Source organism: Canis lupus, chromosome 7 (genome assembly GCF_011100685.1).
Source record: "Canis lupus familiaris isolate Mischka breed German Shepherd chromosome 7, alternate assembly UU_Cfam_GSD_1.0, whole genome shotgun sequence".
In the NCBI taxonomy this organism is placed as follows: domain Eukaryota; kingdom Metazoa; phylum Chordata; class Mammalia; order Carnivora; family Canidae; genus Canis; species Canis lupus.
In genome coordinates, this window is record NC_049228.1 from 19286314 (window position 1) to 19305053 (window position 18740).

At 34.4% G+C, this 18740-nt stretch overlaps 1 protein-coding gene across 2 annotated transcripts in view; it reads right to left on the bottom strand.

Moving 5' to 3' along the window:
- The window catches only part of TPR (translocated promoter region, nuclear basket protein), a 65744-nt gene that overhangs the window by 26668 nt on the left and 20336 nt on the right, over window positions 1–18740 (bottom strand). For both annotated transcript variants that reach the window (XM_038542317.1, XM_038542316.1), the window contains exons 21-32: window positions 17596–17761; window positions 16064–16230; window positions 14942–15094; window positions 14427–14543; window positions 9083–9286; window positions 8796–8980; window positions 8236–8383; window positions 4436–4573; window positions 4209–4340; window positions 3045–3175; window positions 1410–1620; window positions 262–405 (exon numbers count right to left, since the gene is read on the bottom strand). In XM_038542317.1, coding sequence (XP_038398245.1) covers window positions 262–405; window positions 1410–1620; window positions 3045–3175; window positions 4209–4340; window positions 4436–4573; window positions 8236–8383; window positions 8796–8980; window positions 9083–9286; window positions 14427–14543; window positions 14942–15094; window positions 16064–16230; window positions 17596–17761 — 1896 coding nt within the window. The remainder of the gene's footprint in view (window positions 1–261; window positions 406–1409; window positions 1621–3044; window positions 3176–4208; window positions 4341–4435; window positions 4574–8235; window positions 8384–8795; window positions 8981–9082; window positions 9287–14426; window positions 14544–14941; window positions 15095–16063; window positions 16231–17595; window positions 17762–18740) is intronic.

The window sequence follows — 18740 nt, forward strand, 5'->3', positions numbered from 1 at the left end:
AAATATATTAATTTGCATATTTAGATTAAATGGAAGTATAAATGTAAAATGGTGGTCAAGCCACCATTATAGTGGATACTTGATGACTGGATACTATTTATGTACATAAGTCATTCAGGTATAAAAGATAAATATACATAACAAAGATAATATATTTCCATATGATAAGACAAAGTGCCAGTGTTTTAACATCTATTTCTTCAGATATTTAATAAGCAAAGAATCAGGGACATACATTGTTCCCTTCTCTCACACTCATACCTTCTGCAGATTTTCTACTTGACTCTCTAGTGATTTGGCCTTTGTTTCGGCTTGATTGAGGGTTTCTTTGAGCTCCTGCATTTCTTGAACTGAAACATGCTGTTCCTGGTGGTCTCCAGAAGACTGAGTCGAGGTCTCCATAACCTAAAAAGACAAGCAGAAAAAAAAAAAAAAAAAAAGAAAGCAGAAAAAAAAAAAAAAAAAAAAAAAAGACAAGCAGTAATAATAATAATATACTTTCACATTTATACTCAATAATTCCCCTTCTAAAAGTTCATCTAAGGAAATAACCAAAACTAAGCAAAGAAATTTATCTTAAAGGTTATTCACAGATGAATATTCTACGGAATAACTCTAATGTCTGAGAGTACGGAATTAGTTAAATAAGTTAGTGTTTTCCATACAACTGAATATTAGCCATCTAATCAAAATGATGCTGCATTGCAAATGTTTGATACAGAAATTTTTATAGTAATGAGTGAGGTGAAAAAGCAAGTTACAAAAAATATACAAACGATCCTATTTCTTTGGAAAAACACATTACACGTATGTTAGGAAAAGCATACTAAAGTGTTAATAGCAGTCATCATCAACGGGTAAGGATTCTGGATTTTTAAACTATATTTTCTAATCTAACAGGTGCTAAATATGTAAGTCAACATACAAGTTTTTTTACTTTTGGGAATTAATTCAGATTTGAAATGTAATAAGAACTAAAAAATTCTTTTTGATAGGTGGTTAATGCACACTACTCACGTAATACTATAAAGCCTGATTAATTATAAAGAACGATCATTTTTTGATATACACAATTTTAATCAGCAGTGAGTTACAAGAACAGGTTTGAAAAGGGACTATATTTAAGACTGGAAAACTGAACTAAAATACCTAACATTTACTAAAATTTCTTTATGAACTTACAGTGAAATTTGATGCATATTAAAGAACTAATTTTAAGCCAAATAAAGATTATCAATATAAGCTTACATTCATGTTCACAACCTAAAGACCAATAATAAAAATTATAAAGAAATAAGACTTTTCAAAATCATTATATACGTGTATAAAGTACATAAAACAATATTGTGTACGTCAAAAAATTATACATGTGTAGAGTGTGAGAGAGACAGAAAATTGTTTCAACATACCTTATCCTGTTGTGCTTTAAGTTCCTCATACTGAGTCTTATATCTACGCCCAATCTTCTTGACTTGAGTAATAGTTTTGACTTTTTCTTGGATATCAATTATTTTAGCATCTAAGTCCTTCTGAATGGTTTCCTTTTCAGTTCTCACTTTATTTAAATCTTCCTTTAGACTCTGGATTAAGTTCTGGTTGTTGGTCAATGATGCATTTGATCTAAACAAACAAAAAATGGGGTAAGGGAAAAAGATAAATATATGACACTTCTTAAAAATTTTTAAATCCTTTAATTTACATTACCATTTGCTTTAGTATGTTTTTTTTTTTGTATGTTTATTTTAAAATCCTAAAACACACACTCCAAAAGATAATTCCTTAAATTATGAATCTGTGGTCTTTTGGAAAGATTTTATTTGCTTATTACAAAGGCATATATGCCCATTTTAGAGAAAACCTGAGCTACAAGTGGTTAAGTAACACGTACAACTTTGCACAGTAATCAAATGTTGGTACACAGTACTTAAGGCAGTACTTCTGCCTGGTAATAAAATTTATACTTTCTACCATATTGGGAGTCGAATAGATACATTAGTCCACATGTAGTCTCTGTCACATGTTCTTCCTTTTTTACAATACGTTAAAAATAAGAACATTTTTCTTTGTTTACAGGCTGTGCGAAAACAGGCACGAAAGTGAGTCTGCCAACCCCTGTACTTTATCATAAACTAAATTTGAAATCAGGTGACCTTAATTAAGAGCAAGGGTTTAACAACTACTAACTGTGACCTTGGGTACCTTTCTGAATCTTAGTTTCCTCATCTTTGAAATTAAGTATTATCTCTCCTACTTAAAATGCCAGACTGTTAAAAAAGAGAGAGAATATATGAGAGATTTGTAAGCTGCCAAGCTTTATACAAGTAGGGGCTGACATACAAATAACACTAAAACTTAAAAAAAAAAAAAAGGTAAACCAGAAACATTAATGTTAATATTAAATTTCTTAACTTTATTTTTTAAAGATTTATTTATTTGAAAGCCACAGAGCACTTAGGCACATGACCCTGAGCAGGGGGAGGGGCAAAGGAAGAGGAAGACTCTCAGGCAAACTCCTGGCTGAGTGCAGAGCCCAACATGGGGCTGGATCTCACCGCCAAGATCATGACACCAAGATCATGACCTGAGCCAAAGTCAAGAGTCAGATGCTTAACCAACTGAGCCACCCAAGCACCCCTAAATTTTTTAACTTTAAAAGGGCAATAGTTCACTATAAGCTCATTAAAAAAAATTTCTAATTTAAGAACTTCCTTTATTATATACACTTTAAAAATACTCAGAAATACATGCTAAGCAAAAGAAAATCCTACTTGCAAAAGTTATTTTGACTGTTTAGAAAATACATTTAGCTTTAGACTCATGCCAAAGATTTTTAAAAAGGTAATAATCATATATAAAGGCATAAGATTAAATTACTGCTTGTTTGGCTCCATAAAAGTAATAAAGAGAGTCAAATGTAAGGACTCTAGCACGTTTTATTCTTTCTACACTCAGGAAACTTTTGGGGGAGTTGATATATAAAGAGTAGAAATAAACCTGCTTAAGATTTCATATATTCATACAGTTTAAGGCTTCTTTCCATATACCTTGCAATTTCAGCTTTAAGTCTCCCAATTTCTTCAGTCAACTGTTGAATACGCTTAGTATGCACTTCCTTTTCAGAGAGGAGCTTCCGATATTCTTCTGTATCTGGATCTTTCTGTTGACTAACTAGATGCTAGAATAATAAAAAATGCATAATATGGTTTTATAGGCTTTATGAAACTAATGTGCTGTAAAACTAATGTGCTAATAACATAACAATATCTAATTACATTGACATAAGTTGTCTTATACACATGGTGATCAAGCACCAAACTACAAAGACTGAAGTTTTAATTTGTTTAGCTAAAACTCCTGGCCAAAATGGAAAAGTGAAATAAAGTAAATGTCACTCATTATACATAATTTTTCATAATTGCAAACAAATATTACACAATAGTTACAAAGAAGGAAAATAAAGGAATCCAAAGAAATTATAATCTTTTAATATTAAATATCTACTTTCATTAAAGTGACATTTACAAGAAAAAAGCGTCTATATCTTTAAATCATTAAAATTGAAACAAAAATATGAAAATAATGCTAAATGTAACTGATTCCATTAGCCAGGAAAGACAGCAGCAAAATTTTAAAAATATATCTACGTTTGGGAAGACGACCTTCCTTTCTTGATTTTTCAGATGGCTTGTGCAACAAAAACAGGAGTAAATGGGCTCTAAAGTTTGACAATTTTATACAGATAGTAAGTAACAGTTACCATTCTAGACCATTTTCTAGGTGTGAGGTGTTGGGCAAACTGGTTTACATTTATTAAATTTTTTGTAAAATGAAAACTGGTATTATGTCTTCATTTTTACAAATGAGAAAAATAGGCTCAGAAAGATTAAGAAACTCTCAGAAATTAAACAACTAATATCTGGCAAGGCAGATTTCCAACCTTTTGTTTAAATCTAGAACTCGAGTTTCTAACCGTGTTATATGGTTTTATCTTTCCTAAAATTTTCAAGTGAACAAGTCTTTTTTAAAGTGCTTCAATACACTAGACAAATCCATTTTATCAGGTACAAAAATATTTGAGATAAAGGAAAAACACAAATGTGGAATTTAAGGAAATAGACTAGCTATTTCTTAAAAAAATATATCAAATATTTTTTAATCTCTTAAATGTTGCCCTTTTTAAAATCGTTTCCATTTTCAATTGGATTTACCTGGTTTCGTGCTTTCCAACGTTTGACATCTTCTTCTAGTAACTTCTTCTCTGCTTGCAACATACCACTTTTCTCACTCAGCTCAGCATTTGCTTCTTGTAAGGGTAAAATATCTAACTCCAGTTTTCTTACCTAAAAATAGTGGCAGTATTTTTTAAATATCTGATATAAAAATTCTAATATTATTAAAAATGACATGTCTCTATCTTGATTAGTAAGTTCCAAACCTTTGCTTGCATTTGCTGTAGATCCTGTTCTAGCCTCTCTTTCTCTTCTCTTAGCATCTTATTGGTCTCCATCACCACATTCATTGTTTCGGTTTTCTTCATCAGTTCTTCATGCTGGGCCATTGTTTTTGCAGTTACCTAAAGATTTCAAACACATGTGTACACCAATACCCAACAGTAGGTGAACACCTATCTTTTCCTACTAGTTCTAATCTTCCCTACAAAAAGTAAAAAGGATTTCAATGTCAGCTTTCAAAATGGAAATGTTTGAAAGTTTTACGTTTCTTTTTCTATGATGCAGACTAACTACAAAGAGTTTAAACAAATGCAAGAAATTAGAGATGAAAGCAAAAAGATACTATAAATCCCACTAGTAATCAGTACTAACACTGGGTAAAAAACATCAATTCAGATCTCTATTAATCTTTCTCCTTTTTCTTGGTATACTGAGTTTATTAAGGGTTTTTAAATGATGTTATTTTGTCCTCAGCTCCCTCCGCTTGTTCACACATTCTTCATTTCATTTAGTTCTTTCATCACTTTGGTTGTTAACAATTTTACTGAATAATGTTCAGTTGTGAGGAACTTCTTGTCTGTTCTCAATGGGTATAATCATCCATCTTTTAAACATTACTTCATTCCCTCACAATTTTTAAATCTATGGCTCAGACCAAGGACAATGTTACAGCAATGATGCAAAAAGAGAAATGATAGCCCCCCCCATTTGATTTAAGCAGGCTTCATTTCCCATAGTAATAAATTTTCTAGATATGTCTTATAAACCACAAAGTACTGGAAAGGAAGCTTCCATTCAAAGGCAATCTATCTTAAGCTACTGTAAATGATACTAACTTTTTGTCCATTGGAGATATATACTATGCTATAACAAATCATTCCGTCAAGTATAACCACTGTCCACATAGTTGAATTTCTGGGATCAAGAAAGTATATTTACTTTTTTTTTTTTTTTTAATTGTTTATTTATTTGTGAGAGAGAGCATGAGCGAAGGGAAGTGCTGAGGGAGAGGCAGAGCAGACTTCCCACTAAGCAGGGGGCCCGTTGCAGGGCTTGATCCTAGAACTCTTGGATCATGACCTGAACCAAAGGCAGACACTTGACTGAGCTACCCAGGACCCTCATGAAAGTATATTCAAATTGATTCCCATCACAACCGGTGGGGCACATCTAACTCAACTGTGAGAAGGCACACTGTACAATCTCCTTGCTGCTGATTACATGGCTTGGGTCTCTGCCTTGTCCTCTCTTCCTTCCCTTGCTCCCCTGCCTGTCTCTCTCCCTGCGACAGCCCTCCAGCTTGGGGTAGCTTGCTATAATAGGTGTGAAGGTTTCAGGTCACAGACTATGGGCCTACTGGTGGATGTGCGGGGATGTTCCAGATGTACCCCGGTTTCTTTTTTTAAGTCTTAAATGTTGCCCACCTCTCCCCCATACTCCCCAAGACTTTTCTTCATTTCCCATGAGCACCCTTGGCTGAAGCACAGATTGTAACCCCCTTTCGCCCCTTTGAAACTGGCCTTTAGTGAGGAATTCAGGGCTTTCCCTGTATCTCCTCCCCTACCTTAACTGAGGGATGCTGCTTTTTCTTTCCTCCTCCTCAAGTGCCTTTGTGCACCCCCACCACTCCACACTTTCCATGACACTTCCTTGCTTTGGCCAGAAGCCATAAGGTAAGGTTGGAAAGTCTCTGACTTCTCTCGTTTAGTTTTAGAACCACATTTACTCACTCTCAACCAGCGTGGGGATGAATATTGGGTTCTTAGCCCTGCCACCCTCTGCTGCCATCATCAGGTGATGACGTTTTTTAGCTCAGATTCTGATACAGTGAAAAGAACAGTAACCAGAGGTACTCAAGACTGGCCAGTTCTCAATGCCACGGAAGACAACGTAAACACATGATCCCTCGGGATGTACTGTTTTCTTTTCCTATAACTGCTTTTGCTTTTATAAGTTGAACAAATTTTTAACTGGGTTCACATTTGGTCATCCTTTCAATCCATTTGGGCTTAGTTTGGAATGTGATAACTGGAAGAACAAAAAGAACCTTGAATTCGGTGCATACTTCGGTTTTGGTGCTGCTGCTTCTCATGGTCCTCAACAGAGATTAAGAAAGAACTCAGTGTGCACAGCAGATCCCTAAAATCTGTGGGCCTGATTTCCTGACAAATTGCTGCCCTTTTCCACTTTTCTGTTCAGGAGTAGAAAAGGCTGGGATGAGGATGCATACTAAAATGAAAGCAATTTAATGTGTTTTAGATTTTTATTCTTTTTAATTTCTTTTTTAAAATTTCTTTTTAATTTATGGTTTGTTAAGCCACCTTTTAAAGCAGCAACTATCAAGTCTGAAAAGCAATCAATGTTTCTATTAATCTTTTTCTCAGGGGGCACCTTGTTCCTTATAACTTTAGTTCTAAGGATCTAACACTCTGTAAGTAAAGTTTAACATTACAGAATTGCATAAGCAGCCTTTTTACTGTCAGACTAATGCCTGCTTTTAATGTAACAAAAAAAGGTGTGTGTTGGCTCAGAATTGCCATGCTTGAGCACTCACCATGCTTAAGCATTTTTTTTAAGATTATTTATTTTACAGAGAGGGAGAGAGAGCGTGCAAGCAGAGGAGAGAGGCAGAAAGAATGGGAGAGAGAGAAGAGCAGACTCCCTGCTGAGCAGTGAGGATGATTCGGGGCTCCATCCTAGTATCCTGAGATCATGACCTGAGCTGAAATCAAGAGTTAGTTGCTTAACCAACTGAACCACCCAGATGCCCCTTGTTTGGGTATTATTTTTGATATGTGTGTTATTTCTTGCCTTTGCCGATTGTATGTAGGAGCTGTTTTCCCCTCTGACTTTGTCTGTTGGGCATTTTCTAGTATGATTTACCTGAAGGAACAGAGAGACTATGTAATCCTTTTAAAAACTATGATTCTGCTTTTTCCTCCAAATGTTAATGCCACTGAACTGGAGGGTCTGTTTATCTCCATGATGAGATGTTTGATTTGGACTGTCCTCTCAAGATGTAATTCTGAAACTTTGCATTTTTGTATGAAAACATACATCTCATAAACCTACTTACTTTCCCTGGGGGTTCAATGATTTTTTTCTCTAGCAGCCATTCCAACTACCTATCAGTTAAAAGATAAATGATTCAAAGTCTTAATTTGTTTCCTTCCAGATGTGAAGTTATATTACTGCATATCCTCATAATACGGGCATGCAATTATAAGCTTTTGGGTGGTGGTGTGGGCTAAGGAGTTGAGTGTGTGCTGTGACTATCCATTCACTAAAGCATCTTCTTTTCCTTTTCTGGTTGATAGTTTTGACTATTTTTTACTCCTCTACTGAGGATGTATACTTATTCTGTAGTAGTTTCTATCTACAATTTTATCTTAGAATAACTACTCAAACATATATATGACAACTATAATAATAAAGACAACTGAAATTTATTAAGTATTAACTATGCACCAGACATGTTTCTAAATGCTTCATGTACCTTAACTCACTTAATCCTTATTATTATCATCCTAATATTCTGGATGAGGAAATTTAAGAGCAGATAAATATACACAAGACACACATCTAAATGGTATGAAGCTAGAATTTAAAACCAGCCAGTCTGACTGTCACTAGTCTTTTGTCATTATACTCTATCACTTAAAATAATGTTTAATAGTTTATGAGTTTAGGAAAATCACTTATTTCAAATTAAACTTTATGTCATAAGAACTGAAATGAGCTCTTTTGATTTAACAACTGCTTTCTTAAAGCTTAGGATACATACCTGGACTTTCTCCCTTTCAGCATTTAGACTATCCTGCAGTTCCTGCAGTTCTCTCTCTAAAAGTTCAACTCTTTGTCGATAACGCAGACTCTCAACCTGAGCCACCTCAAACCTGGTTTCAGCAATTTCTTTTTCTCTTCGAATAAATCTAGAAGAATATGTAAGATTTTATTTGAATAAAAAAATATCAATAATATAACATTTCAAAACTTGGATAATTTTTAAGATGACAAAAATCAGTGACTTTAATGAACTATTTTTACATAATGTCTTATTTAATAAATAATGAGACTTTTAAAAATTATTGACCGTGGCTTTAGAAATGTGTATCTTTAAAATAACCAAAATGCATTTAATTTTTCAAAGAACTGACTCGAGTTCTTACTCTCAGATTCAGCCTAGTCATTTCTTTAACTTAGCACGTCTAAATGTCAAAAGTGACCTGTAAGGGATGAAAACTTTATAAATAAACAGCTTCCCTAATTTACATATTTGTAGTTGCATTACACATTTGTTGGTACACCAAAGAAATGAAGCATAAACAACTTTATTGGATTTACCTGAGAATTTCTAAAATTTGTTCTTGAGATTTTCCTTCTTCACTGAGAGATACGTTCAAGGGACCTTGGACACCTTCCTTCACAGAGGCAACAACCTTGTCACTTAATTTTTCAATCTGATCATGAAGTAATCGGTTTTGCTTCTCTAGATCTTCACAGCGAGACATACACTTGGAAACTTCATCCTGTAAACAGAGTCTATTATAATACCAGACTTTCCAATGTACATTTAAAACTCCCAAACCTTTAAATTCTCCAGAACATTCCATCATAGTGTACAATAATACCTTTAACATTCTTTCTCTTTCCTCCCAAGATGCTTTACACTCCAATAACTGTGATTCTGCTTTCTGGGTTGTTTCTTCCAAATGCTGACGGACTGATGCCATTTTGGAAACCTGTTCCTTGGCAGCTTGTAGAGCTTCAACATCAGCAGCATGTAGCATCAATTCTCTCTCATACTTATTCTGAGCTTCCACAGCTATTTTAGCCTGTAAGAAATTATTCCCCCATTGACACAAGATTAAAAACTCATTAGGTTAGTCAGTATTTTCTGAAAAGATGCATATTATATGACTTATAATAACAAAAGACAATCTAAATATACCAAAACATGAGAATAATTAGTAGTTATGCTGTATCTATTTAATGAAATATATGCTGCTTACAAGAGACTCATTTTAGACCTAAAGACACCTGCAGATTAAAGGAAGGGGATAGAGAAACATTTATCATGCAAATGGCAGTCAAAAGAATGAATGAATAGCGATTCTTCTATCAAATAAAATAGAGTTTTTTTTTTTTTTAAAGATTTTATTTATTTATTCATGATAGTCACACAGAGAGAGAGAGAGAGACAGAGACATAGGCAGAGGGAGAAGCAGGCTCCACGCAGGGAGCCCGACGTGGGATTCGATCCCGGGTCTCCAGGATCGCGCCCTGGGCCAAAGGCAGGCGCTAAACCGCTGCGCCACCCAGGGATCCCAAATAAAATAGAGTTTAAATCAAAGACTGTCATAAGAGATGAAGGGAAAAAAAAACAAAAAACAAAAAAAACAAAACAAAAAACAAACAAAAAAAAGAGATGAAGGGCATTATACAATAATAAAAGGGACTATCCAACAAAAAAAATCTTTAACAATTGTAAATATTTATGGCCCCAACATGGGAGCACTCAAATATATAAAACAATTAATAACATAAAGGAACTCATTGATAATAATAGCAGAGCAGTAGGGAAACTTTAACACCCCACCTAAATCAATGGACAGATCACCTAAGCAGAAAATTAACAAGGAAACAATGGCTTTGAATGACACACTGGACCAGATGGACTTAACAGATATAGTCAGAACAAAAAGAAGACACATTCTTTTTGAGTGCACATGGGACATTCTCCAGAAGAGATCACATGCTAGGTCACAAGTCAGGCCTTGCTTGACAAGTACAAAAACACTGAGATCATACCATGAATATTTTCTGACCACAACACTATGAAACTTGAAGTCAACCACAAGAAGAAATGTGGAAAGATCACAGATACATGGAAGTTAAAGAACATCCTACTACAGAATGAATGGGTTAACCAGGAAATTAAAGAAATTTAAAAATACATGGAAACAAATGAAAATGAAAACATGACAGTCCAAAACCTTTGGAAAGCAGCAAAAGCAGCCCTAAGAGGGAAGTACATAGCAATATAGGCCTAACTCAAGAAGCAAAAAAAAAAAACAAAAACAAACAAACAAAAAAACACCTCAGATAAACAACCTAACCTTGCACCTAAAGAAACTAGAAAAAGAACAACAAATGAAGTAAAGAGCCAGCAGAAGAAGGGAGATAATAAAGATTAGAGCAGAAATCATATAGAAACAAAAAACACAGTAGAACAGATCAATGAAACCAGGAACTGGTTTCTGGAAAAAAAAAATCAATAAAATTAATAAACCTGTAGCTGGACTTATCAAAAAGAGATGAGACTCAAAAAAATAAAATCATTAATGAGAGAGGAAAGATCACAACCAATACTGCAGAAATACAAACAACTCTAAGAGAATATTATGAAAAATTATGTGCCAATAAATTGGGCAATAAGAAGAAATGGATAAATTCCTAGAAACATATGAATTACCAATCCTGAAAATAGGAAGAAACAGAAAACTTGAACGGATTCATAACCACCAAAGAAATTGGATCAATAATCAAAAATCTCCCAATGAAGTCCAGGGCCAGATGAATTCCCAGGGGAATTCTACCAAACATTTAAAGCAGGAGGTAGTATCTATATCCTTCTCAAACTGTTCCCCCAAAAAAAGAAATGGAAGAAAAACATCCAAACTCATGCTGTGAAGCCAGTATTACCCTGATTCCAAAACCATACAAAGACCCCACTAAAAAGGAGAATTACAGGCCAAAACCACTGATGAACATGTATGCAAAAATTTTAAACAAAATACTAGCAAATTAATGAATCCAACAGTTCATTAAATAGATCATTCACCACCATTAAGTAGGATTTATTCCTGGGCTGCAGTGGTAGTTCAATATCTGATAATCAATCAACATGATACACCACGTTAATATAAGAAAGGATAAGAAAAAACCACACGAACCTCTTAATAGATGTAGAAAAGTGATGATGTACATCCATTCATAAAAACCCTCAGCAAAGCAGGGATAGAGGAAACAAACCTCAACACAATATGGTCATATACAAAAAGCCCAAAGCTAAAATCATTCTCAATGGGGAAAAACTGAGAGCTTTTCCTCTACGATCAGGAACAAGACAAGGATGTCTACTCTCACTAGTTATTTACATAGTACTGGAAGTCCTAGCTTCAGCAATCAGACAACAAAAAGAAAAGGCATCCAAAAAGGAAAGGAAGAAGTCAAACTCTCTTTGTAGGTGATGTGGATACTTTATACAGAAAATCCAAAAGACTCAATCAAAAAATTGCTAGAACTGATACACAAATTCGGTAAAGTCACAGGATACAAAATCAACGTATGGATACTTGTTGCATTTTTATAGACCAATAATGAAGCAACAGAAAGAGAAATCAAAGAATCAATCTCATTTACAATTGTACCAAAAACCTAAGACACCTAGGAATAAACCTAACCAAAGAGGTAAAAGATCTGCACTCTGAAAACTATACAATGCTGATGAAAGAAATTAAAGATGACACAAAGAAATGGGAAGACATTTCACACTCATGGATTGGAAGAACAAAGATTGTTAAATTGTCTATCCAAAGCAATCTACACATTAATGCAACCACTATCATATAAATACCATCATCAGTTTTCAGAGCTAGAACAACCAATCCCCAAATTTGTATGGAACCACAAAAGATCCTGAGTAGCCACAGCAATCTCAAAATAGAAAAGCAAAGCTGGAGGCATCACAATTCCTGATTTCAAGCTATACTACAAAGTTGTTTTTTGTCTTACAAAGCTGTATTACAAAGACAGTAGGATACGGGCACAAAAAGGGACATAGATAAATGGAATACAGTAGAGAACCCAGGAATGAACAACTATACGGTCAATTAATCTTTGACAAAGCAGGAAAGAATATCATATGGAAAAAAAAATGTCTTCAACAAATGGTATTGCGAAAAGTGGACAGCAACATGCAGAATAATGAACTGGACCACCTTCTTATACCATCCATACACAAAAATAAACTCAAAATGGATTAAAGACCTAAATGTAAGACAGGGAACCATCAAAATCCTAGAGGAGAATACAGGCGGTAACCTTTTTTGAACTGGTGGTAGCAACTTCTTACTATATATGTCTCCTGAGGCAATGGAAACAAAAGCAAAAATAAACTTTTGGGACTTCATCAAAATAAAAAGCCTCTGCACAGCAAAAGAAACAATCAATAAAACTAAAGGGCAACCTATGCAATGGAAGAAGATATTTGCAAATGGTATATCTGATAAAGGTTATATATCCAAAATATTTAAGAATTTATAAAACTCAACACCCAAAAAACAAATGATCCAGGTAAAAATAGGCTTAAGATATACCAAATAGACATTTTTCCAAAGAAGACAAACAGATGGCTAACAGACACATGAAAAGATTCTCAACGTCACTCATTATCAAGGAAATATAAATCAAAACTACAATGAAGATACCACCTCACACCTGTCAGAATGGCTAAATTAACAATAAAAGAAACAAGATGTGGAGAAAGAGGAATCCTATTACACTGTTGGTGGGAATGTAAGCTGGTGCAGCCACTCCGGAAAACAGTATGGAAGTTACTCAAAAGTTAAAAACAGAACTACTCTAAGATCTAGCAATTGCGCTACTAGGTAGTTATCCAAGGATACAAAAATACTGACTCAAAGGGACACATGCACCCAAATGTTTGTAGCAATATTATCAATAATACCCAAATTATGGAAAGAGCCCAAATGTCCACTGACTGATGAATGGATAATGAAGGTGTTGGGGAGATATAAATATATGTTACACACACACACACACACACACAGGCGGGAATATTATTCGGCCATAAAAAATAATGAAATCTTGCTATTTGCAATGATGTGGGGGGTACTAGAAAGTATCCTAGGTGAAACAAGTCAGTCAGAAAAAGACAAATACCATATGATTTCACTCATGTAGAATTTAAGAAACAAAACAAATGAACATGGAAGGAAAAAGGCAAACCAAGAAACAGATTCTTAACTATAGAGAACAAACTGAGGTTTACTGGAGAGTGAGGTGTGCAGGGATATGGGTTAAATAGCTAATGGGGATGAAGGAGGGCACTTATATGAGGAGCACTGGGTGTTGTATGTAAGTGATGAATCATTAAATTCTACACCTGAAAATAATATTATATTGTATATTAACTGGAATTTAAACAAAACAGGAGAAAAACAATAACCCATACCCCCAAAACAAAAAAGAAATATTAAAGAACTGTTCAAAATGAAACTTATGAGGACTATGTAGCAATTTGGAGCAGGCTTTATGAAATAAAGGCTAAGTATAAATCAGATTAGTAAAAATACATGTGCACACACGACAGCAACACAAACCTAAAGTGAACAAGGGAAATGAGAATAATTTATAATACTGAATTACAGATACATTTTTTCACTTTAATTTCCAACGTTATTATGTTTGGCAATAAGGCAAGGATAAATCATTTTTGTCTTATTATCTTTGAAGTACTTTGCCCTATGTTCTATTTTTTTTTCTGTGTTCCATTTTTAAAGTAATCTTCGTGCATATACATACTACGTACATGTAAGCAATACTGAATTGTCATGGAATGAATGGTTATTCATAGACCACTAAGGTTAAAATGAGAAGTTAGTAAACTCCTTACATATATTTCTTTCCCATTCTATTTCAGTTTAATTCTCATTTGAATTTTTATTTTTTCCCTATTTGTGAAGATTGATTTGTTAATGATTATTGCACTAGTTACTTCAAGCATTCACATATACTTTTCAGCTGATCTTAGTCCAAGTCCACAACAGTGTAAATAACATTGCATTTCTGTAAGGTTCACTAATCTCTGGTAGGTATTAATATACTCCAAGAACTGTTCCCTAGGATCAAATTTCATTTCTCAGTATTGGCTACAAGATCAACACTTACTTGTTCCTGACAGTCACGTCTGGCTTGCTGTTCATTACTCAAAGCTGTGCTTGCTCTCTGAAGAGCTTCTTGTACTTCATTCTGAACACTATTAAGTGTTTTCTTTAACTCAGACAACTAAATCAAAAAAAATAACATTAAAACCAGAGTTAACTGCAAACTTACTTTATGGTAAAGACAGATTTTATAAAGCCAACTAGTCCAGAGGGATTTCTTATACATTTAAAAGATAACTTGATGTCATTATCTGCATAAATTTTGCAGGTCTATATTCACTAAAATACCAGTCAATGCGCAGGCAAAGGCTTCCAAAAAGCAGCACTGGTACCTACCCATAAAGTGGTCTAAAATAACTCAAAAGAAAACATGTACAGGCCTAAAGAACAGACTAACACATAAAACTACTGTTAAATATGTGTTCGTCAGTATCTCATGAGATGTACTGGGTGGTAACTGATGTGCTATTGAAATCCTTACACACATAAACGACTGACATGGTTAATAATCTAATTTACCTGATGTTCCATACTCTCTATGGCTTTTCTCTTGTCATCCTGAAGTTCCTGTTTTTCTTTCTCCACTTCCATTAGCTTCTTTTCCAACTGTGTCTGAAACTCAGCAGACTCTTTTAAACGAACTTCAATATTCTTACGTACTTCTTCTGTCACCTTTACCATCATCCAAATAACATGATAAAAAAATTATACACACTTAAAACTATAGTTTCCCTATATCTACACTAAATTTGAAAAGTACTAAAATTAATATTTGCCTTGTATTAAAAAAAAATCCATCAATGCTGATCACAGAGTTTTAAAACAACATTTAAAACCTCATACTACCTCTTAACGTGGCTACTGGCCATTTTTCTTTTTTGAAGTGAAATTTCCAGTTCCTCATTTCTCTTGTCACCAAATCTGTCCATTCTACCATCAAAAGGTCTTTGCCCCACATATCTTGATTTCTATGACGCCAACCACAAAAGCTTTTAAAACTATGGCTAGTCCTAGACTATTGCTATAGACACTAAAACAAACTATATCTTCCAATCAACTACATTAATCTAATTGAGACAAATTCTGATGATGACATGTTGGAAAAAATCAAAAGCTCTAAATCTTATAGAATATAATTTAATATGACATTCAAAACCTTTCACATTTGGTTCTTGGTACATTTATAATTCTATTCCTCGTTATTTCACTTTACAAAGTCAATATACTAGCCAAACTGTTATTACCTGAAGTCTTTCTATTTGGCTGAGGGTCCCTAGTATATGGAATAGCCTTCTACCTTTGACTACCCAAATAATACTTTCTTTCAAGGCGGTGAACAAATACCATCTTTTTTGTAAAGTCACGCAGGAAACAACCAACCTCACTTCCTTCCATTCACACTAATATTTGATATGTACCTTTCTTATAGCAATTATACCCTCCTTTGTTTTACAAATTTTGTGGGTTTTGTTTTATCTGGCTTATCAGACTTAATAACTTTTAAGGTGCAAGAGGCAAATACAATGATATCCTCCAAACTCACATTTACTACAGTGCTTACAACAAGCTAATTAAAAAAACAAAAGAAAACAAAAACAAAAACATTAATTGCATTCAAATGGAATTTAAAATTGTATATACCTGTTTTTCTTTGTTAAGAGATTCTTCTAAGCTAGTAACCATTGCTCGATACTGTTCCACATTACTAGTACTTGTTTTGAGTCTCTCCTTCAAATCATTCACCTGCTCTTCTGCCTGCCGTAGCTGACTCAGAAGATCATCCACATCCTCTTTGTTGCTAGGCTGACCTAAAAGATTTAAGAGCTTTCTTAAAATTAACATTTTAAATGACCTTAGAGATAACTAAGAGTTCATGAAATTAGGATTAAGACTCAAATGGAGAAATACTTTTCTAAAAAGTGTATTTCAACCCATGCTAAGTACCAAAATACAAACAGGTACTTTGCCAGGATATTGTTATTTCTTATTAAAAAAAATCGAATATTTGAAATGTGCTATTACAAATATTACAAAGATATTTAAAAGAGAAGAACACTAAATATTTGTAATAAATTGAAGGAGCTACTTGAAAATACTACCAGGTTCTTATTTAAACATTTTTTATAAACACTAAATCTTTTATCATTCAATTTTCATTCTAAAATCCATGGGAAATGAAGAAACTGAAGATTGAAAATGATGTTTTCTTATCATATATCAATAAGAAAGGACTGTGGACTACTGGAAAATTACATATCCACTATACATTTATATGTCATATATATAACACACATATATGTACACATACATATTATGTTAAGATTATATTATTATTATTTTTTAAAGATTTTATCTATTCATGAGAGACAGAGAAAGAGGCAGAGACACAGGCAGAGGGAGAAGCAGGCTCCATGCAGGGAGCCTGATGTGGGACTCGATCCCAGGACTCCAATTTCATGCCCTGGGCCGAAGGCAAGCGCTTAACTGCTGAGTCACCCAGGGATCCCCTATATTATGTTTTTTTAAGATTATCTGGACTGAAGGCTTTGCATTTGAAATGGTGTATTCATAAAGAGAAGCAAAATCTAATGAAACAAGTCTTTTACCTAAGGCTATAAACAATGATTATAAATACTCCTCTAAAAGAGACCAAACAAATCAATTATTTCTGTAAGAGGGCCTTATTACAGTTTTAACAAGTTAGAGTTGAAAATTCAAGCATTACCCTCCCTCAAAGGATACATTTTTAAAGTATCAATAAATAATTTCAATCACTGGAAAACTATAGAGCATATCTTGGTCAGGTGCCATGCAGAACTATTCCGAATCTTCTAAGTCTGTAAATTTATTAATTTAAGCCTAAAACTAAGCTTTACTATATGAAAAGGGTTTTTTTTCTCTTTTGCCATTATCCAGAAAGAATAAGCAATTATTTACAAGATATGTTATAAGCCTAAAAAAGTATTTTACTGGGGCACTTCGGTGGTTCACTTGGTTAAGCGTCTGCCTTTGGCTCAGGTCAGGATCCCAGGGTCTTGGGATCAAGCCTTGAGTCCCGCTCCCTGCTCAGCAGGAGGCTGGCTACTTTCTCTCCCTCTGCTTGTGCTCTCTCTCAAATAAATACTCTTTAAAAAAGAAGCAAAAAGTACTTTACTATCAGTCTACTTATTTACCTTTACCAGTTCTCTGTGAGGACTGAGAAGCAAGCTGGACTTCCATATTACTGAGGTGCTGTTTCAATGTAGCAATTTCCTTTTGAGCATTTTTTAATAGTTCTTTTGTGTTAAGATGAAGATTTGTCTCAGTATCCAGCTGTCTCTTTGTATCCAAAAGTTGAACCTAAAAAGAAAGATACATTAATCCTGCAAACACTATAGTTTCATAAATAACTAGAAATTCACACTATCTTTTTGTAATACTTTAAATTCTGGCCCAGATAAAGTAGCAAAAACCAGATCTGAAATAACTGAAAAAAATAACTGTGCTACCTGAGACAGGAAACAAAGCAGCAAGCCCTATTAGTTCCCTAGCTTCCTGACTTAGGAGGGTCTAGGCTTTGAAAAAGGGATATAAGACAGAGGCCAGCTGACTCCTTGAACTGAGAACATGTGACTGAGAGTACAGGAAGAATAAATTAACTTGAATTCCTAGGACAGAGAGCTGCACTGATAGAGTACCCTGGAGATTTGCAAAGGATCCCTGCTGAACATTTAGCAAAATAGTCATCAGTGCATACATGTGGAATTACCCCAGACAAGGCAAAAAATCCTCCAAAGAGACTGAAGAGTGTCTGGTGCTCATAGACAGTCAGGAATAATGCCTGTTATAGCAGACAGACTGAAAACACTCAATTCATTGGACACTGGGACTACTATTAAGGACGGCCTCATCTTAGTAGTGAGAGATAATTAGTTACAGACTGAGAATTGCTTTGGGCCTGCCTACCAAATCATAAAAAGGAACACTCAAGAGAATCAACTATTTTCAATTATTGCATCCCAGAACAAAACCCAAGATTTATATGAATATAAAAATATCTAGCACCTAAGAGGGATAAAACAATGTATGGCACCCAATCAAAAATTGCTAGGCACGGGGAACCCTGGGTGGCTCAGAGGTTTAGTGCCGGCCTTCGGCCCAGGACATGATCCTGGGGTCCTGGGGTCCTGGGATCGAGTCCCACGTCGGGCTCCCTGCATGGAGCCTGCTTCTCCCCCTCTGCCTGTGTCTCCGCCTCTCTCTCCCTCTGTGTCTCTCATGAATAAATAAATAAAATCTTAAAAAAAAAAAAATTACCAGGCATACAAAGAGGCAAGAG